At 42.4% G+C, this 24305-nt stretch overlaps 2 protein-coding genes across 3 annotated transcripts; one reads left to right on the top strand and one right to left on the bottom strand.

The window, feature by feature from the left end:
• Window positions 1–3327: 3327 nt before the first annotated feature.
• On the top strand, window positions 3328–4443 carry h1m (linker histone H1M; the record flags this gene model as incomplete). The annotated part of the gene is made up of 4 exons (XM_083972166.1): window positions 3328–3567; window positions 3650–3752; window positions 3847–3887; window positions 3976–4443. Exons 1-4 carry the CDS (start codon window positions 3361–3363, stop codon window positions 4441–4443), a joined length of 819 nt encoding a protein of 272 aa, XP_083828292.1. The 5' UTR covers window positions 3328–3360.
• A 2756-nt stretch (window positions 4444–7199) lies between these two features.
• tmcc1b (transmembrane and coiled-coil domain family 1b) lies at window positions 7200–24055 on the bottom strand. Of its 2 annotated transcripts, none has more exons than XM_083972612.1 (8): window positions 23754–24055; window positions 19925–20100; window positions 16785–16828; window positions 15302–16077; window positions 11222–11641; window positions 9690–10174; window positions 8546–8681; window positions 7200–8468 (listed from the first exon to the last, which is right to left on the bottom strand). In XM_083972612.1, the coding sequence occupies exons 4-8, from the start codon at window positions 15899–15901 to the stop codon at window positions 8154–8156; spliced, it is 1956 nt and encodes a 651-aa protein (XP_083828738.1). In that variant the 5' UTR covers window positions 15902–16077; window positions 16785–16828; window positions 19925–20100; window positions 23754–24055; the 3' UTR covers window positions 7200–8153. The 2 variants fall into 2 exon arrangements, with proteins under 2 accessions (XP_083828738.1, XP_083828739.1); XM_083972613.1 differs by having other exon boundaries at window positions 15302–15564.
• Between the last annotated feature and the right edge of the window lie 250 nt (window positions 24056–24305).

The following is a 24305-nucleotide window of genomic DNA, read 5'->3' as shown; positions in this document are numbered from 1 at the left end:
CACATGACTGGAGGCATTAGGGCTGCTAACAGTCAGACCTGATGATTAAAAGGTCAACAAAGTTGTTAAAACAATAAATCAATATTCAAATGACCACATTGTGTGCAGTGGAACTCCTTTCCTGACACCACCAGCATACAATGTGAGGATCTAATCTGTGCTGTGCAGGGCAATTTCTCCTTTCTCAAAGTTGAATAATATTCTATAGGAGTCATATACAGTGAGGTTTTCTGCTGTTAGAATGTGTGACATACCTGTGGTCGTTGTGACCTCTGGTTTTGTGGGTGATTCACTCACCACGATGTCTACAGTAAAAGGAAAAAGATTTGTGCCTGTGAATTTGATGTATAAATGAATTCATACTTGTGTTTCATCTGTTCTTTGATCATCACTTCAACATGCAACACCAGCAGCAATATTTACTTTGTTTCTATGGTTCAAGAGATGGAAATATCACTTGACCAGTTAATCCACTGCCTTGTTCAAGACTGAAGTTTTTGATGACATGAAATTCATTCATTTCATACATAATACACGTATATCACCAGCTGTGGAGCATTGTCTCCTGACTTACCAGTCAAGTTGTATCCATCACTACGAGGAGACAGAGAGTTGTGTTCTCCACCCAGACGGTAATCACAACTGGCTTCCTTTTGCTGAACACCATCCAGATGTCTCAGGAAGTCGTCTATTCTGACACTAAACTTGCAGGATGTTGTCGTCCACATGGATGCTGTTATGACGGGACTAGTTCTTTCCCCAAAGTACAGGTTGCATCTTGTTGAGCCATTAGCCGATCCAGGCAGTGAGCAAGTAAAGAGGACACTGATACCACGTGTATATTCAAGACTGAGCTCTGGTTTTTCACCTAAGGGTTAATGAAAGATAAATTAAACACAAATTGCCATTCTGCTAACCAGTACATTGCAGATTTTAGCACCACAGAAATTGTATCATTTTGTAACAAAGCTGACAATCTTTCTCAAGTCTCTCCATCTCACCTCAGTCAGCAAGTTGATATCCGGAATAAAAAATGTGTGCGTGTGTGTGTGTGTGTGTGTGTGTGTGTGTGTGTGTGTGTGTGTGTGTGTGTGTGTGTGTGTGTGTGTGTGTGTGTGTGTGTGTGTGTGTGTGTTTGCATGAACTATGCAAACAGTAACACAGGCTGTGAAAGGTGATGGGTCAGACTAACCTTGAACATGAATGTGATGAAAGGAACCTGTAGAAAATACCCCATGTTAACACCATGAATTGAATCAATTTCAACTGCAAGATTAACACCTAATGTAACCATTCTGCCACAGGCAGGAGTCACCGCTGCACAATGAACTGAAATATGAACTGATATACAAGTAATATGGCCAAGTTCAGTGTGTAAATGGCATGAGTAGCAGTTTTGTATGAGGTAGCCTACAATGGACGGTTTGTGGTGTTACCGAGTGTTACAGAGATGCTTCAACATGGGGATGGTCTGGTGGCTCACCCTGCAGAGCACAGCACATGTAGGCATAGTCCTTACTGCTGCAGCCCAGACTGAATCTGACTTTATACTGTCCTATCATAATAAAGGCAATATAATTTATATATAAATAAATTTATAATAATTTTTTTTAAAGAGATGCTTCAACACATAAACCATATATTCTCCATGCAAAGGGAGACTACATCATAAAAAAATTCAAACCATAAACAATTGTCACCTTGCTGTGTAAGCTGCTATATGACTCAACTGAAAAGAGGCAGGAAATACTGTCTCATTATTTCATGAGTTACAGTGTTGAACAATGGTCAGCAGCAGCAGTAGTAGTGTTTTGCTGAATATTGTGAAGGCAGTGAGTTGATGTTTCTATATAAAATCATCACTCCATAATTAAATAAATAATATCTTTGTATTAAGTTACGTCATAATTGTGAGTTTTTTATACGTTTATCCTAAAGTCCAACATAAAGAAATTGAAATTACAAATTGTAGAGTAAGTCTACTGTTGTTCTCCAATTGTTTTAAATCAAAGGACTCCTAAACTATACCAATTAAACCACAGATCCCCATGTCACAAGACCCTGCTCCCTGGTAACAACCACTTTATTACCAAGATTGAATAATGGGGAAATTAGTTACTCCATGAACCCACTCAATGGCCGCTGGGCCCCACATTTAGAACCACTGCCCTACATACTGTAAATAATTACAAAATGTAAAGAAAGTTTAACTTACACATTAGGATGACAAACAGGCCTCTATCCATGATAGCACTGAATACAGACTGATCAGAATCCTCCAAATATCTTCATGTAGAGTAGAGAGTAGAGAATACTTTATTCATCCCTAGGAGGGAAATGTGACTGACTACACAAGGTCTCTGACATGTAAGAAAACCACAGCAACCATCAAAACCGAATCACACAGTGAATATGTGATGCTACTTCCTGGTGCAGGTACAAGAGATTGTTTCACATGACAAACGAGAATAAAATGATAACCCTGTAAATGATGTGTTCTATACTCGATTTCTGTATGAACACATCATAGAAATCATTCTGGATTTTAATCTTTTTGTTTTTGAGCTGAGAATTTTGGTGAAAGTTGGTGCAGTCCAAGTGTCTGTCAGTGTGTTTCTTGATTCTGCAGTTTAATATTTTCCAACATGCACTCATGGTGGATTTTGAATTAGGATTAAACAGCTCTTATGTGACAGTCCATAGAGCAGTGAAATGATGGATTTGGTCTAATGGTCTCATGTGCAGAAGAACTGATGATCATATAAAGATGAGCAGGTTGATTAGATACATAATAATTGCATATACTCGCTTAAATGTGATTTACTGAAAACAGCAATTAGTCAGTAGAGGTCAAGTAGGATCTTCTACTCTTGACAGACCTGCACGTGTTTCCAGCCTGACCCCGCCCCCTCCTCCAGGACCCCGGCTGGCTCTAATTGACAACCCGTAATGCATTGCACCTGGTGTGATGTTAGTCACCTGGGCTTATTTTAGAGGAAGCGGTCGCATAAAGCCGCAGACTGGGCAAGAAGCACATGCTGTGAACTTTTAGTCTACAGAGAAGCTGGTTTGTGTAGCCTATCGTGTTGTAACATTAGCCGACATCAGTCATGCCTCCTAAGAAGCCAGCCGCTGAGCCGACACTCTCCGACGACGACGCTCCAGTGGAGGAGACGACTGAGACAAAACCAGGTGAGGACGCAAATGCTAAAGAATCATAGGTTATAAAAGAAGTGAAGTTAATATTTGAGATTGTCCAAGTTTTTAGAGCAGTTGCGTGGTTAAAAACATCTGCGTATTGTTTGCCCACTAGATGCTGTGGCCGTGCGTAAACTGTCAACTCATCCAAGCACGGCCATCATGGTGAAGGAGGCGCTGCAGGAGTTAGACTCACGTAAAGGAGTCTCATCCCAAGCGATCCAGAACTACATCAAACAGAAATACCCCTCGGTGGATTTGGTGAGGTTAAAGAACTTGGTCCGCAAAGCCCTGAAAAAGGGCCTGGAGACCGGCACGCTGGTGCGCCCTGCCAACTCCACTGCCACTGGTTTAGCGGGAAGATTTAGGGTAAGCGTTCACGTCTCCAGCTCCACCACAAAGGGTCGAATGACGTCAGTAATCGGACTCTTTTTATTGTTGTCCTGTTTAGGTTGCACCAAAAGCCAAGGAGCCAAAAGCGAAAACTGAGAACAGGGATCCGAATGTGCCAAAAGCTCCAAAACCAGCCAAGGATGGAGCGAAGAAGGCTGCAGGTGCAGGTAAGAATGAAATGAACACCAACAGTGATGTAGGCTGGTCTCACTGGTGTCTGTTCAGTTCTGATATTTTTATTTTTTTTAATTAAAGGTAGAAAGAAGAAAGGCAGTGAACCGGCCCAGTCAGAGGAGGTAAGCACATGTTCATTCTTGGAGACAGAGGTTGGGCTGAGTTAGAGGTTCCTGTGTGTTATGGATTATACTGTGCTTCTGTTTTTAGGATCCAAAGCCTCCCAAAAAGTCAAAGAAAAGTGAAGAGGCTGCAAAGAAGGCTCCAGCAAAGAAGACAAAAGCTAAAAAAGCTGCAGAGAAGTCTGATGATGAGGGAAGCTCTACCACCAAAACAAAGGCCACCGAGGAGTCTGACGATGAGGGAGGCTCCAAGACCAAAACAAAGGCCACCGAGGAGTCTGACGATGAGGGAGGCTCCAAGACCAAAACAAAGGCCACCGAGAATGACGATGAAGGAGGCTCCAAGACCAAAACAAAGGACACCGAGAAGTCTGACGATGAGGGAGGCTCTAAGACCAAAACAAAGGCCACCAAAAAGTCCACAACCGAGGCGAAGGCGGCGAAGGCAGCGAAGCCAGCGAAGCCAGCGAAGCCATCCAAGAGCAAGGCTGCAAAAGCAGGCAGTGACGCCCCCGCCCCTAGGGCCACTGGGAGACGAGGGAAATCTGCAGAGTAAATTTCTAACTGTCAATTGATGTTTTTAGTGTAATTGCAATAAAATATTAAATTTTTAGAGCTTGTGTCCTTTGGTTTTTTAAGCATGATGCTGTACATGTCTTTATCCTGCTAATCTCAGGACAATAATGTAAGAGCTGGTGGGACGAGTAAGGCACAGTGGACACACTAACAGGACTGACATGATGGAGAGCAGCAGTGTGGTGGTGCCTGTAGCAGGTCTTGATGCAGCTCTAGTGCCCTCCACAGGTTGACTGTTGGTGAAAAGGCAGCAGGTCCTCAGGACTGCTGAAGAGTTTGTACATTTAAGATCAGAACTCTGCTTTCAGGTGAGAATCCCACCAATGAGACTGTTACTCTGGTTACCAGTGTTCTGAATTACACTACTCACAAAGAGTTAGGGATGTTTGGATTAAATTTCAGAATTCACCTAAAATGCACTATAATCTTTACAGGTGAACTTAATTTAACCTTCTCTAAACTTTTGAATGCACATGTCCAGTTGTTCAATGTTTCAGTACTTATTGAATAACATGCTGTTCTCTAACAAGCTGATTAACCACAAACATCACAAGCACCGTCTGATTTAGTGGTTCAATTGAACCACTAAATGATCTGGTTCAATGACAATTTGTAGATAGTCCTCTTCTCTCTCCCTCTCCTCTCCACCATGTTCACATTTTGACATCAGAAAACACTTTGATCAAATTGAAGTAATTGAGATTTTAGCCACCACTCTTGTTAGCTTTTGTTTGAGATAAAGAAATTACCATTGCATCCTTCTACTTAAAGGCTTTCATGGTAGAATATCACTATAGCATGAACTTTTTTATAGGGATATTCTTGTCAAATATTCCTAACTTTTTGTGAGTTGTGTATATAGTTAAATAAGAAAAGAACACATCGCCCTTTTAAGCATATGCCTTAAAACTGCTGCTTGTGGAAGGAAAGAACTGTTAATCTGAATGTAAATAGTTTTTTTAATTAAAGCTCTTTGTCTCCAGTGAAATTCAGTTAGTTTTTTTTAAATTTACCTTTGAGCATCACCACTATTCAGCCCCAACGAGTTCTGGAAAGATTTTACTTCAATAGATGGTCTGCTGTCCCTGACCCATGCTGCTTCTTGACTGAACAATCCCCATTTATCCCAAATTCCGTGTTGTAAACTGTTTTCTTGTCTGTACACAACTTCTTTGTCAGGTCGGCCCGTCCTGGGTGAGGGATCCCTCCTCTGTCTCTCACCCTGAGCTTTCTCCTGTTTCTTCCTGGGAGTTGTTCCTCAGTGGATGTGAGGGTCTGAGGACAGAGGATGATGATGCTGTGTAAAGACCTTTGAGACAAACTGTAAAACTGGGCTATAAACACACCTTGCCTATTAAGTTATATTCACTTAGTGCTAATAAAAAACCATAAATCCTAATTTGAGGGATCTTTGATGACAAATCAGGAACAGCAACACAACCCTTTACTGTACATTATTCAGTTTATTGTTTGCAGTTAGCTGGCTAACATTGCAACAACTGTTTCATGCTGCTTAACAACGGCGAAAACAGTCCATGATTCAGACAGCATGTTACTAGTATTAAACAGCATGAAACACTTTACTCTGAAAGGATTAGTAGCCCCTAATGTCGGTCATAGCTACACTTCTTGTGATAGAGTTGTTTTGATAATTTGTCAGAAATTAACTGTTGCAACTGAATGTCAGATCTACACAGCAGGTTGATGGTGTCAGGCCCAGCTGGGTTCATTACTGTGCAAAGTCAAAGTTTTTGAAGCAGAGGATCGATGTCTAGTGTAAGGTCACCCATAAACAAGGCAGATGTACAGAGAAGTGTCTAGTATTGTGTAGCCATACTGGTAAACATCCCCGATCAGCTGCTCTCAGGACTGTGTGGGCAGACATCTTGACTGACTTTCCTGTTGAGAAAGTCTCACCCAAAACAAAAAAGGTTCATTGAAAAGCATGATGTGTCCATGATTCTGCCTCACACACCATGCAGAGAACCGTCCTCAGCACATGATACCCAACCATGGGGGTCATTATTCCATTGTAATGAGGATTTAGCAGCTGCTCTTGTGTTAAAATTCAACTCTATGAGGTGTTTCTGTTCCTTAGTTCTTAGAGCTGGGCAAACGTTTTGGCTCAGAGGCCACAATGAGTTTTAAAATTTGACGACCAGGCTGGGCCAGTATCAGATGTATGGAGAGTGTTTGTGTCAACTAATATGACATGTAAAGCCATTACCTCAAAGTCAAAGAAAACTTACATTCAAATTACATTCGGTTTTAGTGGAGCAGTGTTGTTGCTCACCCTTTTTCCCAGTGCATGAAAGGTTTTTGCTATAATTTTTGTACCAGTATTTGACGGTCTGGCCGGATTAGCCACATAGTTAGTTTGTCCATGACAGAGCAGAAACACAGCATCACCAAAGTGCAGCTTCCAAAATGATGGGTTAGGGTTAGCTGAGTGAACACCTAGCTGCAACAGGTTCAGCTAGGTGTACCTAATAAACTGCCAACTGCATGTAACATGTCAATTTTTGCATATGGATTTTTTTTTTGGACAAACAAATTAAGTGACCAAAACAAGAGGTTTTTTTAATATATCCTCACGTGTTGACACTGCAGACATACGTATATAAAAGAGAAATTTCACCTTTTAAAACAGCAAATTTATTTGTTTTTAAAAAATAAAAAAAAATCAACTAAAAAGTATTACTATTTCATTGTCACTAACAAGAAACAGTACGGAAGCACTGAGTCTTTGAGCACTTTAATCGCTCTTCAAGTATGTTAATTCAGTTCATAGATAATTCTTCTGCTGTGGAAAAGCCACCAGGAAAGTAGGATCCAGTCGGCCCAGGGGGCAGGGTCACAACTCTAAGATAAGTGTTCATGATAGTAGTTTCCTGGTTGTGGCAGAACCAGTGTTATTGACTTCACATGTCCAAAAGAAACAAGTCAAGAGCCCACGACCGTTTGAAACAGTGACGAGTCTGATTCCAGGGCAAAGTAGCTGATGTGCAAGCACCCCGTTCTTCAGGGTGTCGTGAGCAAGAAGAGGAAGAGTTGGTGACACAAAATGATATCTGAAAATAAAAACAAAAAACTGTGTACATGGAAAAGAAAGAGCAGACTGAAAAAAAAAGAGAATGGCGAGACCAGAAGAGAGAGAACTTACAAAAAGAGGAGATGGATGAGTAGAGTAGCAGAACACTGGCAGCTCGTTACAGTTAAAAGAACATTAAATTAATCAGCTGTATTAAAAATAGCAGTGACTTCAAAACAATACCACTTGGATCAGCCCAAAAGTAATAAAACTCTGAATTACATTTTCTTCTGTGGGGAAACAATACAAAGTTTTCCACATGTAAACAAATTCACTCAGAAGAGAGAAATTAAGTGTGCAGTTCTCTTGGCCCCTCCTTCAGCTATGCCCTACTCACCCTTCCAATATGTATGATAGAGAGTCGATACCGAATATCCAACCGTTCCTCCCCTTATTCTCTTATATTCTTCTTTAAACTCATCTCAGAAAGTGATAAAGTGACAAACCTCTGATGCAGTCTTCCTAAGTGTTTCCAGAATTCACAAAAGAAGAAAAGGTAGGAGTATTGAGAGATTCAACTCCACGTACGGGTCACCCTTCTTTACACATCAACCCCAACCCCCCCCTGTCCCTTCATCTACAGACGCCCCTCCAGCCGGTCATCTTGGGTGCAGGAGAAAGCGATGCAGATACTCTGAGATGGCCTCCCAGTGCCTCCAGAGGAAGGCCAGCAGGATTACCAGGAGCAGCGTAGAAAGTGTGCGACTGCGTGTTTTCATTAAGGGGACGACACAGTTCGCCACCGTGGACACGAACACCAAAAGGACCGCCATGACGGCTAGCAGCACATTGATTAGTTTTCCGAGAAGAGTCCGCGCTGTGGCGTTCTCCAACCCCTCCAGCTGCACCACCTGCTGCTGCTGCTGCTGCAGCTCCATCTTGGAGATCCGCGTCTGACAGGCCTCCAGCGCCTCCTGCAGGTCACAGACAGAACTGTCAGAGAAATGACTGGTGACAGAGCAGAGCTGTTGAGTTCAGTCTGGTGCTTTACCTGAATGTCCCTCGCTCTTTCGTAAGACTGGTAAGCTATCTTCTCCTCCATGCTGGCTAGTTCCTGTTTCAAGTTGAGGATTTCATTCTGGTGCAGCTCCGTCAGGTCGTTGAGTTGTTCCTCTAAACGTTCACACCTGCAAAATAATAAACACAACAGTACGTCACAGTGATGATGTCCCCTACCCATACAGACATACTTTATTATCAGGGGTGCATCAGGGGTGAGCTGCTACTCAGATGAGTACCAGGAGATAGAGTTTGGTACTCAAACCATATGGATTTTAAGATTTTACTGTTCGTTTTTACAGCCTTATAAGGTCAGGCTTCTGCTTACATTGGTGACATGCTAAAATCTGGAACCCAAAATCTTCCAGCAGGGCATTTTAGAGGAACGTAAAACTCACCTGGTCACTAAAGGGGACCGGGTCTTTGCTGCCCGGGCCCCTCAGTTGTGAAATGCCCTGCCTGAAGATCACAGGCAGTCAAACTAAGAACCCTCTTTTAAATCACTTCTTCAAACTCACTTTTATCATCTGGCCTTTTTGTTTTTTTGTTTTTTAACTGATTCTGTTTTCTTATTATGTGATTCTTGTAGTTTTTTATTCTGTATTCCTGTATTCTAATTTATTATTATTTAGTATTTCAATTATATTTATTGATAAGCACCTTGTAACCTTGTTTTGAAAGGTGCTCTATAAAATTATTATTATTATTATAAATTATTATTATAGGTCTGTGACTAGGCTTGTGCCTGGTGGCAACCCAATCCTTTATTGGCGACTGAGGACGATCGTCAATTTTTTTTTTTTACATTATGAAACACACATGCGCGCTGCTACAGCTGTGCAGCGCCACATCCACCGTGCTCTGGATCAGCTGATTGGCGCTTTAACTCTTTTTATACAAAGTGCAGCCAAACAGCAGGCGGACGAGAGAGAAGCAGCAGAGCTCCTCTGACCACTCAGCTCAGCTGCAGGTCAGACAGTAGGTTTTTTTTTTTAGCGACTGTCAGGTACGCAAAAGCGTGTGGTGACACAGGTGTTGGTACGCATTACCTCGCTTTTGTGGCGCATGCGTACCTGCGTACCAGTTATGTGCACCCCTGTTTATTACAGTACACAGGACAGGCCTGTATCATATACCTGTATCGCTCCTCTTGCAGAGCCTCCATGATCATGGTGTAGTCCCGCTGATAGTGAGCTTTTAGGTTTTCAAAGGACTCCTCAAGTCGACCTTGGTTTTCCCGGAGCTCTTGGATCTCATGGAGAACGGCGTCGAAGCCTGAGGCCTGGGCATGTTCGAGGGTGTTGCCCTTGGAGCTCGGGGGGCCTCCAGGGGCTCCAGTAGTGCTGTTGGCTCCTGCAGAGCCCGATGTACCGCTAGAACAGTCTTCGTCGCTGCCGAACTTTGGGCTGGACTGCAACTGTCCCGTCCCGAGGGTCCTGGCCGCTCCGGAGGCAACGCCCTCATCTCCCTGGGTTTCATCCAACGAGTCTTTCAGGGCTGTTATGTTATCGGCACTGCCAAACTTGTGGCGGATGAGGGAGGCGATCTCTCTTGGCTTGGACACCACAGCTCCGGCTGCAGAGTGAGTGGCTTGAGAGAAGCTGGAGAAGCCACCTGTCACCTGGAATCACAAAGATCTGGTCAATACTCTGTGGCCCTGTTCAGACTTGGCATCTACAGGCCTTAACCTGTCATGAGTGGATCTCACTTCTCTGTTTTATATGTAAATAAAAACATATGCAGTTATGTTTAGAACCACTCTGACAAAGGTCCATTATAGATCATCACCTCTGCTGTGTTGAGCTGTACAGTGTAAAACTTGTTTTATTATTTAGTGAAATATTTATGTTGGGACCAGTGATGGTAACAATGGTGTTATAAAATAATGGTGCTACTTTTTCCATTAACGAGTAATCAGAAAAGTTACTGTTTCCCCCGTTATAACACCGTTACTTGACTCAAGAAGTCCCGTCACAAAATAATACACCTCTTAAAGTGTACGTTATATAGCCTACGCATTGATTTCACTCCATCACGTTTATCTGGAACTAACTAACTCACTCAGTATTCCTCCGCACAGGCAGGCTCCGTGACGAGTTGGGTAGTTCCAGATAAACAGGAGGTCAGGGTTATGGTTAGTGGGTTAGAGGGGCGAATCCAAGTCATTTGACATATTTGAGCAAAAAGACAATATTACTCTTCCTGGTAATTAGTTACTTTTATAATGTAGATATTCAGTTACTAACTCAGTTACTTGTTGGAGAAAGTAACTGGTAACTATAACTAAAAACTTAGCAACGAGTGCCCAACACTGGTTGGGACTATTCAGGCCCAGGACACGTCTGCATTTACACTGCTGAAAGGATGTGGCCACATGTGACACAGGAACCTCAATGCATCCGGTGCCTGAGTGTCTTTATTTACCAACTCTAGCCCTGCACTTGTGATGACATCACCAGGGATGTTAATAGCAGGACTCAGTAGGGCTTACACAGCATCTGGTTTAACCACAGTGAAGAGGCTGACAATATTTTCAGTAGAGTGGAAAGGGATTATCTTTTACCAGTGACAGACATCTGTAACAATTTCATTGTACTGTGTGACGCTGTCTTCAGTATATATGACAATAAAGATTTGATTGATTGAATAACTAGTGTGAAACACACACCTTGGCTCCGACATCTTTCAGCCCCTGGTGCATGTCTCGGAAAACGTCTTTGGGCTGGCGAGGGATGCCGTTGTGCTCCACCTCTCGGAGCTTGCGGTGGTAGTGCTCCAGCTTCCTCTGCAGCTGCTGGATAGTCTGAGCTGACTTTTGGTTCTTCTTCTCAAACACCTGTTTGATGCGCGCGCTCTGCTGCTTGTCCGCATTGTTGGCCAGTTTCAGGTATTCGGCCACGTTGTCGTCGCGCGCCGTTTGTTCGATCTTGATTTGTTCGGTGAGCTTGAGGATCTTTTGTTGCAGTTGGGCGATGGCCTGCTTGGTTCTCTGGGGGTCAGGAGTACTATCCACTACGTCGTACCCGTCTGCGCCGTAGGGGAGGGCATTGGGTGACACAGCAGGGCCCGAGCCATCATAACGATCCAACTGTTGAGGAAAAAGAGGATCAGAAATGTAAATGTAAAAAAAAATTTGATATTTATTTAAAGTTCATGATCTGAAAACACAACCCAAAAAAACACTTTGTAATTTGCTGTAGATCCAGATAGAAGGATGCGGTGACTGATTATGGAGACAGTGGCCATTTTACATTGTTATGACACTCATTTAAAGTTACCCCTCAGTAGGCAAAGTCCAGGACCAGTGACTTGCTGCCTGGGGCTCACACTGAGGCAGAGAGACAAGAGGTACAGTACATTATAAATCTTTTTAAACAACACTAAATCAAATGGCTTAATAATATTCAAGAGCAAGCAGCCACTAATCTATACATTCAGGCTGTGAGGTTCTTATATGTTGAACTGGAAACACTGTATGTTCCAGCCACTTAAAGGGATAGTACATATTTTTTGAGGTGGGGTTGTATGAGCTACAAATGGCCATTAAAGCAGAAGTAAGCGATCCGGTCGTTTTGGCTAATGCTGCGTTCGAGGCCGGCTTTTGAAACCGTAAATTACAGCTTCAAGTCACAACTTACGACTTTGTAGCGTTCCAGGCAACCCACTCGTGTTTTTCCGACCTGTTTTACCTGTGAAAGTCACTATAACGGCCACTCGTAACTTCCGACCGGTGAACTCGTACCAGATCGAACTGGTACAACTTCACAGGTCGGAAAAACACGAGTTACGGGCTGCCTTGAACGCACCATAACAGTCCTCGTCCCGACGTCACCACATTCACGGCGTCCCTTGGCTGCACACACAGCCCTGCATGCCGTTCTCTCTCCTCATTGGATAAAAACTGTAGGATACGAAAAAAGTTTTCTCCTCGGATCAGAGCAGAGCAGAGGGACTGGGAGACCCGTGTTTCAGTCCAAACACTCTATGTAAGTGATTGCTGTCGGAAGATATAACTATTTAAGACTTATATTAACACAAAAATATCACTTACTTCTGCTTTAAGTATAATATCTGCAATAGAAAGGTCTCTGCTCTCCCCCACTGAGAAACACCGGCGCATCGTGCTGCACTGAGACACAGTACACTGTTGTCAATGAGGGATGATTAATCAATCTAAAGTAAACATTTATAATGCATCAGCTGGAACTAACCAACTCACTGAGTACTCCTCAGTATTCCTCCACACAGGCAGAGTCCGTGACGTGCTGTATCATTCCGCCTCTTCTGTACACCTCTGATCCAAACAGTTGATATGCGGAGTGATACAGCATGTCGCAGACTCTGCCTGTGTGGAGGAATACCGAAGAGTACTGAGTGAGTTGGTTAGTTTCAGAAAAACAAACTTTTTTCCAAGCAGCTGATGCGTTGTAAATGTTTATTTTACATCACACTCTTGAACTGGTGTATTATTTTGAGACAGGACTGGACTGGACTGGACCTGTGTCTCGATGCAGCGCGATGCGCCGGTGTTTCTCAGTGGGAGGGACAGAGACCTTTCTACTGCAGATATTATACTTAATGGCCATTTGAACGTCAGAAAACCCCACTTCAAAAAAGCCGAACTATCCCTTTTAATGATGTGAACCATGAAGAGTAGAAAGTTATGTTGTCTGATTTAACTATAACTGAAACCAAACATTTGCATGAAACAGCAGCTACAGCTGTGACAGGATGTGCAACAATAACACACACAAACACATACCGTACAAAGCTGGTAACTCTTATGGTACCAAGCTGTTGATGATGAAGCTTTAACAAGTGTTGGCTTGTCATCAGGCTCGTCTAGATTTACACAATGCTAATCTCTACTTTTCTTTACTATTAGAGTATTTACAGCAGCAACAATCGAAATGCACAGTCAGGTCCTAAACTACCAGATGCCCAGGGTATTAATACAGGATGATTCTCATTTTAACTGGCGATCCACCCTTTGACAGCTGTCTACCTGTGTATCCACTGTTGACTGGCCATAAACGTGGGAGAACTGTGTGTAATGTATCAAAAGGTTGACCATGAGGGTGTAATGTTTCCAACGTGCTTTTACCAGCTGTTAATAAACTCAATACTGAGTAACCAGACCTGTAGCATGGCCTCTGCTTTATGATGTCCACTTTCTCCTGTTTTATTATCCCACACATCCTTCTGTCACTCTGCACTCTGTGTCTCAACTTTCATGGTTTCAGTGATAATGACACTTGACTTGAGATATTGTTCTTCTTATTCTATTGTAATTCAGTGTTAAAAAAACAAAACAAATGCTGAAACAAGTTTGTTTTTCCCAGCAAGCCTTCTCTGGCCTGAAGTACACTCAGGCAGCAAAAGTTATATTTAGAAAGGCTTAAAGCACATAGTGACCAACCACTCAGAGGCAATCTGTGACCTTCCACCGCTGACAGCTCATCTCTCCATTCAGGCATATCCAAACCATTAACAGCCTTTTAGACACAGTTCCCCAATTCACTGACTTTAGATATGCCTGCATGTACACTGGTGCATGAGTCAGTTTCATCTTTTGTTTTTACTGCCAGTTAAAGCCACTGGATTGCAAACGTATACAATGGATTTGTTTGCTCTTGTCTCTATTATGATCTGTTTCTTAATGTTTTATGTCCTGAGGCTTAACCTGTCATGTACACCAATGTTTCCGCTAGGATTTTTTTAAGGAGTGGCGGCAACACGAGAATCAAACCCGCTAATTTTAAAAACACACCGGCAACAGTGACCACTGAGACTCTGTACTGAGACAGTTGTTATTCTGTCACCTGAGTTAAATAATGCTGTGGAAAAACACGCTGTGGTCCGTCATTGAGGTGCAGACGAGGTGCAAAGAGTAGATACTGAGCAAGAAAGTTTTTACCTTAGTACTCGCGAATACCCGACCCAGTGCAGGACTCTGCTGTGAATGTGGAGACATGCGGCGGTGGTGTATTTGTGACAATAAAAAAAAAGAAAGAAATTTGAAGGAGCGGTGGCTAGGAAATGAATGTAGAGGAAACACTGTACACAACAGTTTAGGACTGAATTCAGTATAATAAACTGTATGATTCATTTTCTAGAATAAATTCACAATAAATAATTTTAGATTTTTTTGCCTGTGTGTCCACAGGTTTTTAAATGGAGCAAAGTGAGAATAAATAAATGTTGGAAAATATTTTAAATAACACATACTAATGTATTATATGCAAAATGGAAATTTAATTTATATTTTTAATTTATAATTTCGAACAAAACAAGTTCTCAGTTTTGGAACTACACTGTCCTTGGTTCTTTGAGGGATATATACAGAAAAAATGTTGCCATAGAGACAGTTGACTGTATGAAATGTCTTGCATCTTCATTTCTGCCTACTAGAGTTGGCAAATTTCTTGCCACTGCATTCATTATCAGCCATCACCTGGGCTGTCGGCAATGATTCATCAATTAATTAAAAAATAATAAGTTTAAAGGGATATTTCAACATTTTGGCAAATTTTCGCACCTCTGCCCCGCCGATCTAAAAACAGCTTGCACCAACAATTTAAGGTAATGAACCTACTGCTAAGACTATAGTGATTATGGCAATAAGTGAATTTGTTAAAATGTTCAAATATTCCTTTAATATAGTTGCAGCCCTCTTCAATATCACTGAAATTCCACATCACCCTGATCCTCAGTAAAACCTGCAGGATCTGGACCAGCTGACCCTCACCTTGTCCGGCTCCTCGGTGGAGTGGTACCCAGAGGTCAGCAGCATGTCGGCCAGCGCCGGGCTGCTGGGTGTGTCCGTGGTGGACGAGGAGCGCGGCCGTCCAGACTGCAGCAGGGCTTCATGGGTGCTACGCCTGTGGATCTGGGGGCTTCCTTTCTGCGGGGGGTCCCCAGTGCCCCCCGCCTTGCTGCGGCGGCTCTGCAGGCTGGTGCCTCGCTTCATTGGTGGACCGCCTCGGATCTGTTGCAGAACTCGGCTCAGAGCTGCAGGGGGGGCGGAAGCGGCAGTGTTGTCAGAATCCAAAGGAAGGGCCGAGGGGGCGGGAGCGTCCCCTACGTCTGACCCTACATCGGTGGGCTCAGAGGGAGGGGCGCCCGCCCAGGACGAGGCGGAGTCATGCGGAGAGACGGAGGAGCGTCGGCGCTGTGGCTGGAAGAGCTGCTTCAGGCCATGGCCCAACGCTCCCATGTTCTCCAGGGCATTATGGGTGATTTTGGACAAGCCGTGGTCCGACTCCGACGCCCTCCTGCCGGCCTCGGGCTCCGCTCGGCCCCCTGAGTCCGGCTCCTCTGGACTCTGCTCACTACTACCCTGATCCATCAGAGACCTCCAGTTTCACAGTGAGGTTCTACGAGGGGCGTGCAGGGCCTAGCTACGCCCCGTCCACACCGCCCCCCTCTGAGAGGCTGATGAAAGCCAGGGAGCAGCGGGGATGGCGCTCAGTTGGGCCTTTTGAGTGGGCATGCATCTGTGGCTTGGCTCAATGTCATGCTTGTCTACCACAAAAGGAAAATAAAATGGATTACGACATGCAGCAGTGAATGATGAACATAACAAGCAGCAGCAGAATATAAACCAACACCAAGCAGCAAATACTGGGTTGACACAGACATGGCCACTGATCAAACTATGACTTTCAGTCATTTGTTCATTCCAGGTTGTCTTTTTGCAAACAGATCATGACTGAGAAATTTTCTTTGTGGAAAGTAGACCAATGTCAACCCAGTAGTGCAGAAAACTAAATTTACAAAATAAACAACTTTTTGAGAACAGTTTCTGAAATGTTGACATTTGCTGTATTGCGCTGTTAAAGGTTGATGCCTGTGGCTGTTTGTCAAAGGCATTCAAGACCAACTGCACAAAAGCTCTCACGATAGTTGAAAACTACATTTCAGAAAGTATTCATACATAAAACATAATTGAGAATGCTTGGATGACGCTAACAAAAACTACAGTGTGAAAAATGTAAATAAAATTCTACATGAACAGTGACTGTGATCTGATTCTGATCTAATCAGGGTTTTTTTTCCTGTCCCCTTTTTATTTCTAACAAGGATAAACCCAGTACTGTCAAGGACCATCCCATGTTTTTGGCTCTCAGATGACAGCTCATAAAAATAACCCTCTGGGTTCACCCACATGTTATGAGACAGTGAGAAAGGAAGAGAGAGAGAGAGGTGATAGAGTGTGACATAGAGCTTACCATCAGCCCAGCCTCTCCTCTTCTGACTCACAACTCACGACTGGCTAAATGAAGCAGAAACAAACAAAAAACATAAACGATATACTCGATACAAAACAAAAGGGAAAAGGTCCTGAAATAGACACACTATAACAAGACACAAAAATGAACAGACTACACAAACCCTAATAATAAAGGAGTTCTTAAACACTTTACACTGACCATCAGTGACTGCCAATGACTAACTGGAGCCTTGGAAAATTAAACTGAACATTACAGCACATGATGTTTATATAAGCATCTGACTACATGAACATGACATCAGCTGTAGATAATGTTGAAGTCATAACATTAGTTATACATACAAGCAAACTTCAAATCATTGCATTCAACAATGCTTTTAAAAGCTGTTACTGAAAAGACATATGGGGTTATTATGATTTCAGGTTTAGAAGTATTTTTTTTTTACTGTAACTGTGGGTCATTGGCAGCCAAAATATTCAATTTTTCCTAATAAACCTTTTATTTATTCATTTTTAAACAAAATGTCCTCGCTCATCACTCATTTCTGGAAAAGTAGTACCTTAACCTGGATTATAGCCATTTTTCATATTAGTACATGCAGAGCTCTAATCTCATTGTATGCCTCACATTCACTGAATTAAATCTAAAGCACTGGCTGTACTGGGTTTTATCAGTAGCAGAATGTACATGTACATTACTGTAATATGGTGATTTATAGTCCAATAATACTATATAGTGGCAGGCAACAATACATATTACAACATTACTTAGCATGGAAAACTAATTCTAATTCTAAATTCTGGATTTTATAGTACATTATCGCACGAGTGCTTTTCACAAAGGCTGGAATATTTCTTCAGCATTACATTTCTGATGACCCCCCTCAGCCCTTGAGCACCCAGCTGGCTCTTTTACAACGATAAGACCTAAAGAAAAGGTCTCAGTCAAAGTTTATATATAGTCTGTATGATACACCATTACTGAGATCATCTGTGATTCCATGAGTCAGCAGAGCTACTAAGCATTGTTTAACCAGACAGCAGAAAAGTCTCCACAATAACACAGTGAAATGTTCCATTAGGGGAACACAGTGATAAGAAAGCAGTTGGTTGAAAGGTAGGTGGAAGGAAATACATCAATAACAAAATAATCAACATGCTTGAACAGAGGGAATTTCATTCTTTTCATTACTACCATTACTCATTTGAGTCATTAGTCAAAAGATGAATGAAAACATCAATAACCTGTTTGCCTGATACACCCCCCCTCCCCCTATAAGGTCCATACTGTCAAAACGAAACAGGCTGCTGGTAAGCTATAATGGATTGGAATGAAAATGAATACATGGTTGTAGCAGTAGGCTTCTTCTATAGGTGCCTCTCATCTTACAGAGGAACATTAGCTCTGCAACCTCATCTCTGGTCATACTGATCATAATGGATATTCAATGCAATGCAGTCAGCTTCGTTAACTAAACACCAGATCTGTGAACACACAACCACACCGCTGACTTGGAACTCCATCCTCATCTATGAAAATACAATGGTGTCCAACTCCTCCTGGCTGAGGGCAAAGTGTTCCCTTTGAAGTGGGTCAGCCAACATTCGCCTATCACTCTGTGCTCCAAGGTCACCATCTACACAGCGCTGTGCATGTCTAGAAACACTTAAGCGTTTCCTTGCCTTTAAAGACACAGCACAGACCTTTTATTCCAATATTCCTATATTCAGTCAAGAGTGGAACTTAACGAAATGACACTGCTTTAGAAAATACTGTAAGTAAGTAGGCTAAGTAATCATTTTTAAGGCTAAGTAATAATTGTTAAAGTGTCCTGCACAACAAGGTGCCCAGCCCACACAGGCTTACAAGACACTCTCGTAAATCATGTATGATAACATCTAAGACAGTCATAAAAAGAAAGTACAATTAATATTCTCCAAATGTGAATTACAGATAAAGAGTTCTCCTGTGCAACTGCCATGCCTTCTCCAAGAACTTACTGAAAGTAAATACTTCCTCCTTAAACAGCCAACATAACATAGAACATTCAGAGATCCAAAACAAATCAGGATTCTTTTCTTGGTTTTTTTTTTCAAATAAAACATTTCTTAAACCGTGATATAGTGGACAGTGAAACACAAACTGATATTCGACAACTCCTAGGTCACAAAGTACACACAATCGCTGTTCCTCAGGAACACCTTTATACCTACCTACCTCATCTGCCAAGGGTAAAACACCCTGAGCACAGAGGGACTTCTGTCCTTTCTTTAAATTAAATGAAACATAAGGTTCAGTGGAATACTCACTTTAATTTGAAAATAATTTCTTAGTTTTGCTTTTTTTTCCTCCATATATCCACCTTCCATTGTTGTTGGTGTAACAGTGACAGTTTCTGTTTAACCACTTTTAGATTACACTGTAAATTATTCATAAAATATACATTTGAATCTAAAAGTGGAAAAAAAAATGAAGACACCTCTGATCCATGGATGATGATGCAGTTTGTTCCAGGTAAATATGCTTTTGGTTAACCTCTCCTCTAGCAGTTGAGGCAGTTCCACAGTCTAATTCATCTCACATCTCTGACTTGTCAAACAGCTTTCCCAACCGGTATCACCTTCTATACTGTACTTGTACAGTGTGTACAGTGTACTTGTGCACTCCAAGGAAGCACCTCAAAGCTATACTCTGAACAGTTTTGCAGTCGGTGGCCTCCTCAGAGCCTCACGCTCCTGCTGCAGAGAAGAGAATAGATGCAACCATAGAGTCATATAATTTAGTGTAAGTAGCAAAACCTAGATCAGGAAATAGTTTCATTTTACCTAATATGGCACCCAGAGCTCTACCTGCTGAGTCGGCCAACATTTTCCTTCCCTCTGAAAAATTCATAAATTCATGGAAAACAAAGCCTAAATATTTATATGAGGGAGTATAACTCAGATTCATTGACCCAAAAAGAAGTGAAAATTGCTCAAAACGTATATATTTTACGATAAGGTCTGCACACAAAAGCAATAATGTTGTTTGGCATCATAGTTGATAGAAGGAAGGAACCTGACTTTCATCTCAGCGTATGTATGCACATACATTTGGAAGAAATGACAATAAAGTGTCTTGACTTCAGATAAACATACCTTCAGTTGTGGTCATCAGCAGATGATTTGTGGGTCTGTCAATAAAAGAAAAGGCTTAATAATCCAAGTGAATGTCCTCCTCTACTCTCTCTGGGTAACTCTTCCACGTGAAATGTAGTGAGACAGCTGTCAAGCTTTAGTCAGCTGTTTCCAAGGACATTTAGAAAAATCACATGCTGCAAAGAAACAGAGAAACACAGACAAGAGAGGATGAGAAATCTATGGAGTGCTGACCCTTTGATGTAACTGTGGCTCTACAGATATTGCACATGTTAGCACAACAAATGCCAAAACATAAAGACACCATGAGCCATTTTTGTACAGTTATGGAACAGTAAATACATGTTGGTGGACATAGGCAGAGTAGTGTAATAGCTAATTAAATGATATTGTATTAAACATACACATTGTTTTGATGCAGTGTGGTCAGCAGCAGGAGGCAGCAAAGCAAACAGCAATCAGACAAAACAGATATTAGATGGTGAACACAGTTCAGCATCCTGAGAACTACAACCCAAATATTATCATTATGGTCAGGCTCAGCAGAGGCCAGTGGCGTGTTCAGGGAGTGGTCTTGGGTGGCACAGGCCAGGTGCCACACCAAAATATGATGGGGTATATCAGAGTAATTTTATACATTATTTTATACTGGCTTTTGTCATGTTTTTTTTTTTTTTCAAGAACAAAATATTGAGGTTTTCTATCACAATTGTATGTTGCCACTCCTGTATTTTGACAAATACCGGTAGGTCTAGTTTTTCTTGCAGTAGATATGGGTTTTGCAGACAGAACTGGGTATGGCCAAATCCTGTGTGGGTGTGTTTACGTGTGTGTGCACATACATACGTACATGAGTACTAATGTGTGCGCACAGACGCTCATGCTCACGCTTCATGCCACCTCACCATAAGTCAGTGCCCCACTTTGGCCACCCCTATCAAAAATGTCTGGACACGCCCCTGGCAGAGGCCAAAATGAAGCTAAAATTGGAGAAATTATTACATTGACTTAGAGTACAAGTGCATATTTATTCCTGTCTGCTAAACGTGTAATTGGGTAACAAACTGTTCACACATTTACTTTACTAATTATACAGTACAACATTATAGTGTAAGGGAAAAGAGCAGTGCAGTTTTACAGTAAATACTCAACACAGTACCTCATGTGTGAAACAGGTTGACACCAAACTGATGTTCCCCATCTGGACTACGTTTGATTATCTTCTCTCAACTCATCAAGCCACAGGTTCTCAATGTACTTATGTCCATTGTATGATCTGACATTTGTAACAAAGTAGTGTAAGATTTTGGAGCTCATACAAGGCTGTAAGTCTCATAACATAATGAAGGTTTGTTTCAATTCTGCTGTGTTTTAATGCCAGTAATGTTTGTAAAGTATAGCTGCAGGACATGAACCATTTCTCTGCCTCTTAGAACCACAAGGAGGATAAGATGACTCAGTATGACAGTAAAACAGTTATTGATAAACACAACAATGTACAAACACTATATCACAACACAACCATCTCTTTGTATTTCACCAGTAGAGGTGCTTTCTGAGAATCACACCCACCACACCCACTGCTGTTACCCACAATAGTTTCCTTTGATTAGACTATCACGCACAAGTAAAGCTTTCGTGAAGGCACGCCACACTTTCCACAGTTTACTATGAGCACACATCTAGGCGGGCTAATTACTCAATTGGTAACAGGTGCATTCGCTGCCATTACATGTAACGTTACTGTAATAATGCTCAGCGATCAATGAGCAGACTGTGCGATGAGGTCATTATGTACACAGATGCAAGGCTGCATATAAAGAGTAAAGGTGTTACTGTTACTGCAAATAGTCTGAGCCCAGCGGTTTAACAGTAGCTACAGATAAGAAGAGGATGACATTAGCAACTCGCTAGCCCACATTCGCAGGCCCCGATATTAAATTCACACAACAAAAAATAATATTTTCTGAAACCGCCAATGCAGTTCATGGTTTCACTGCATGCTGTTGCAAATCGCTGCGTTAGATGAAGTAAAAAGACTTCACTGTCCATGTTCTGGTGGCCTGTCTACTCCTCTAGCAGCTAGCAGCACAGGCTAACGTGCTGCACCGGAGAGCGTTCATTTCACTTTACGGTGCACACCGGTGCTGCTGTGCGGGGCGAGGTCATAACGTCGTGTTATTTTACGTGGATGGGAGATAACACGGTGTGTATACTTAATGGTTGCCAGTACTACACACTTTCCAAATCCAAAGGTTGCACTGATGTCAGCAGTTTCTGTAGCCGAAGTGAGCTCACCTGCAGACCTGGTAATATCACTCCACTAAGGTCAACTCTGTCCTGCTTTTAAGAGCTATACAAGCAGAGCATTTAAAGTGCTGCCTGTGATGCTCATGATTCAAAATTGATTAACGAGTTTTGATTAGTGGCAAATCATAACAGAGCGGAGACCTGTAGTGTGATCAACAGAAGGAAACTGTAATAAACATCTCTGTGCATGTGCTTTTACATTCAGGTTTTCTGGCCAGTAATATACTGACTAGAGTGGCGGGGGTCACCATGTGTGATGCCCAGGCCTTACAGTGTAATCCAGTCAATGAATTCATATGAATGTCAGATTCCCCTCTAGTGTCTAGTGTCAACTGTCATAACTACATACAGTGATGGGAATAACAGCGTTACTAACAGCACTACTATTTTTCAGTAAAGGGTAATCAAAAAAGTTACTGTTACTGACAATAAAACACATCACAAAATAATACACTCGTTAAAGTGTACGTTATATAGGCTACACTTTTCCCCCCCAGTCCATCAACATAAAAACAGCTGTGGGGTTAGGGGGGGCGAGTCCAAGTAATTTGACATTTGAGCATTTTATTAAAAAGTACTTTTCTTGGTTATTAGTCACTTTTATACTGTAACGTTAGCAACTCAGTAACTTTTTGGGGAAAGTAACTATTTGCCCTAACTATAATTAATTGCTTTTTAATGGTAACGTGCCCAACACTACCTACACGTCACATAGTCATAAATACTGTGGAATCTATTTTTTCTCTTACCCAGCTCTCTACATCTAATACGTAGGAATATTTAAAACCCACCATCACCATCACTCTCCGGAGATGCAGCAGAGTCCTGCATCAGCAGAGCTCCCAGGTGTGAATGGCTCAGACTCGGTGAGTCCTATGTGAGGTGCTGGCCGGCCATCTGTCACATGCACCTTCTAGGCTTTCTTAATCACACCTTAGCAGTCTTGTATTTCATGGTGGCGGATTGCTACGGTCCCTCCAGTAGATGTTTGAATTAGCGAAGAGTCTCGTGTTTAAAATGGTAATATTATCCGGTGCTTATTGAGGACAAAGTCAGGACTGTTCAGTCAGCTGAATGTAACGCCAGTGGTATTAATCTAGCACTTACTGGTCTGACTGCTGTGGGCAAAATCACTGATATCAGGCCTCGGTATTGTCCCCAAAGTTCAACCTTTATATATTTTGTCTATAAAACGCAGAAATCACCCGCTCGCGTCTAGATACACGTTAACATCGCCCACCCCGACTGCCCAAGGTTGCAAAACAGGTGCTTACTCGCAGCCCGTGCACTCAGCCTGTCAGTTAGCAAGGCTGGCTAGGCTCTCAGCTAGAAAAAAAATCGCTTCAGCTCCAGCCACGGTAGCTACAGGCGAACAGGGCACCGCGCCAGGCGCCACTAACAAAGGGATAAATGACGTAAACCGACCGAGAGCCTTCAACAGGCCGGGTAAAAGCATATGGAAACGCATTTCATTCATAGAGCAGTTGGTAAAACAAGTGTTTTGCTGGCTTGGACTTACATGAGCGCTGAGAGGATTGTGTTGATGACCGTTCATTTCTCCCGACGGTGGAACACTCCCACGGTGACGTCAAATAGCGTGCTCGACGTCAGAACAGCTGAGCGGTAGACAGGCCGCTCACCGACACCGTCCCGCATCATGGGCGTGCGAGACCAGGACCCAGCCGGGACCGCGTGTAGCACCAGGACCCAGTCGGGACATTGTGTAGGACCAGGACGTAGCTGCAACCACAGCAGCTTTGTCCAACCTGCTGAGAGCGGCTGTTGTGCACCGAACACTGACTGGGGCCGGGGCCATGTCCGCAGTCATCTGTCTAGGAATGTGGAGGTTTTAGCAGATTAATAGTCTATGAAAGAAACAGCAACAGAGTTTTCATGATTCAGCGTTTTTTAATTTAACTGTGTCTATACAAAAATGCACCAGAATGTTATTCCATGCAGTGTGCAATAAGTTTGCAATCATTAGCTAATCCATTATTGGACCTAAATAATAGGATATAGGCTATCTATTTTGATTATATAGAATTAAAACAAATATTAAAGGTTACTGCTT

This window comes from Trachurus trachurus, assembly GCF_905171665.1.
Source record: "Trachurus trachurus genome assembly, chromosome: 5".
In the NCBI taxonomy this organism is placed as follows: domain Eukaryota; kingdom Metazoa; phylum Chordata; class Actinopteri; order Carangiformes; family Carangidae; genus Trachurus; species Trachurus trachurus.
The sequence above is the reverse complement of the archived record's forward strand: the minus strand, read 5'-3'. Positions and strand labels throughout refer to the sequence as shown.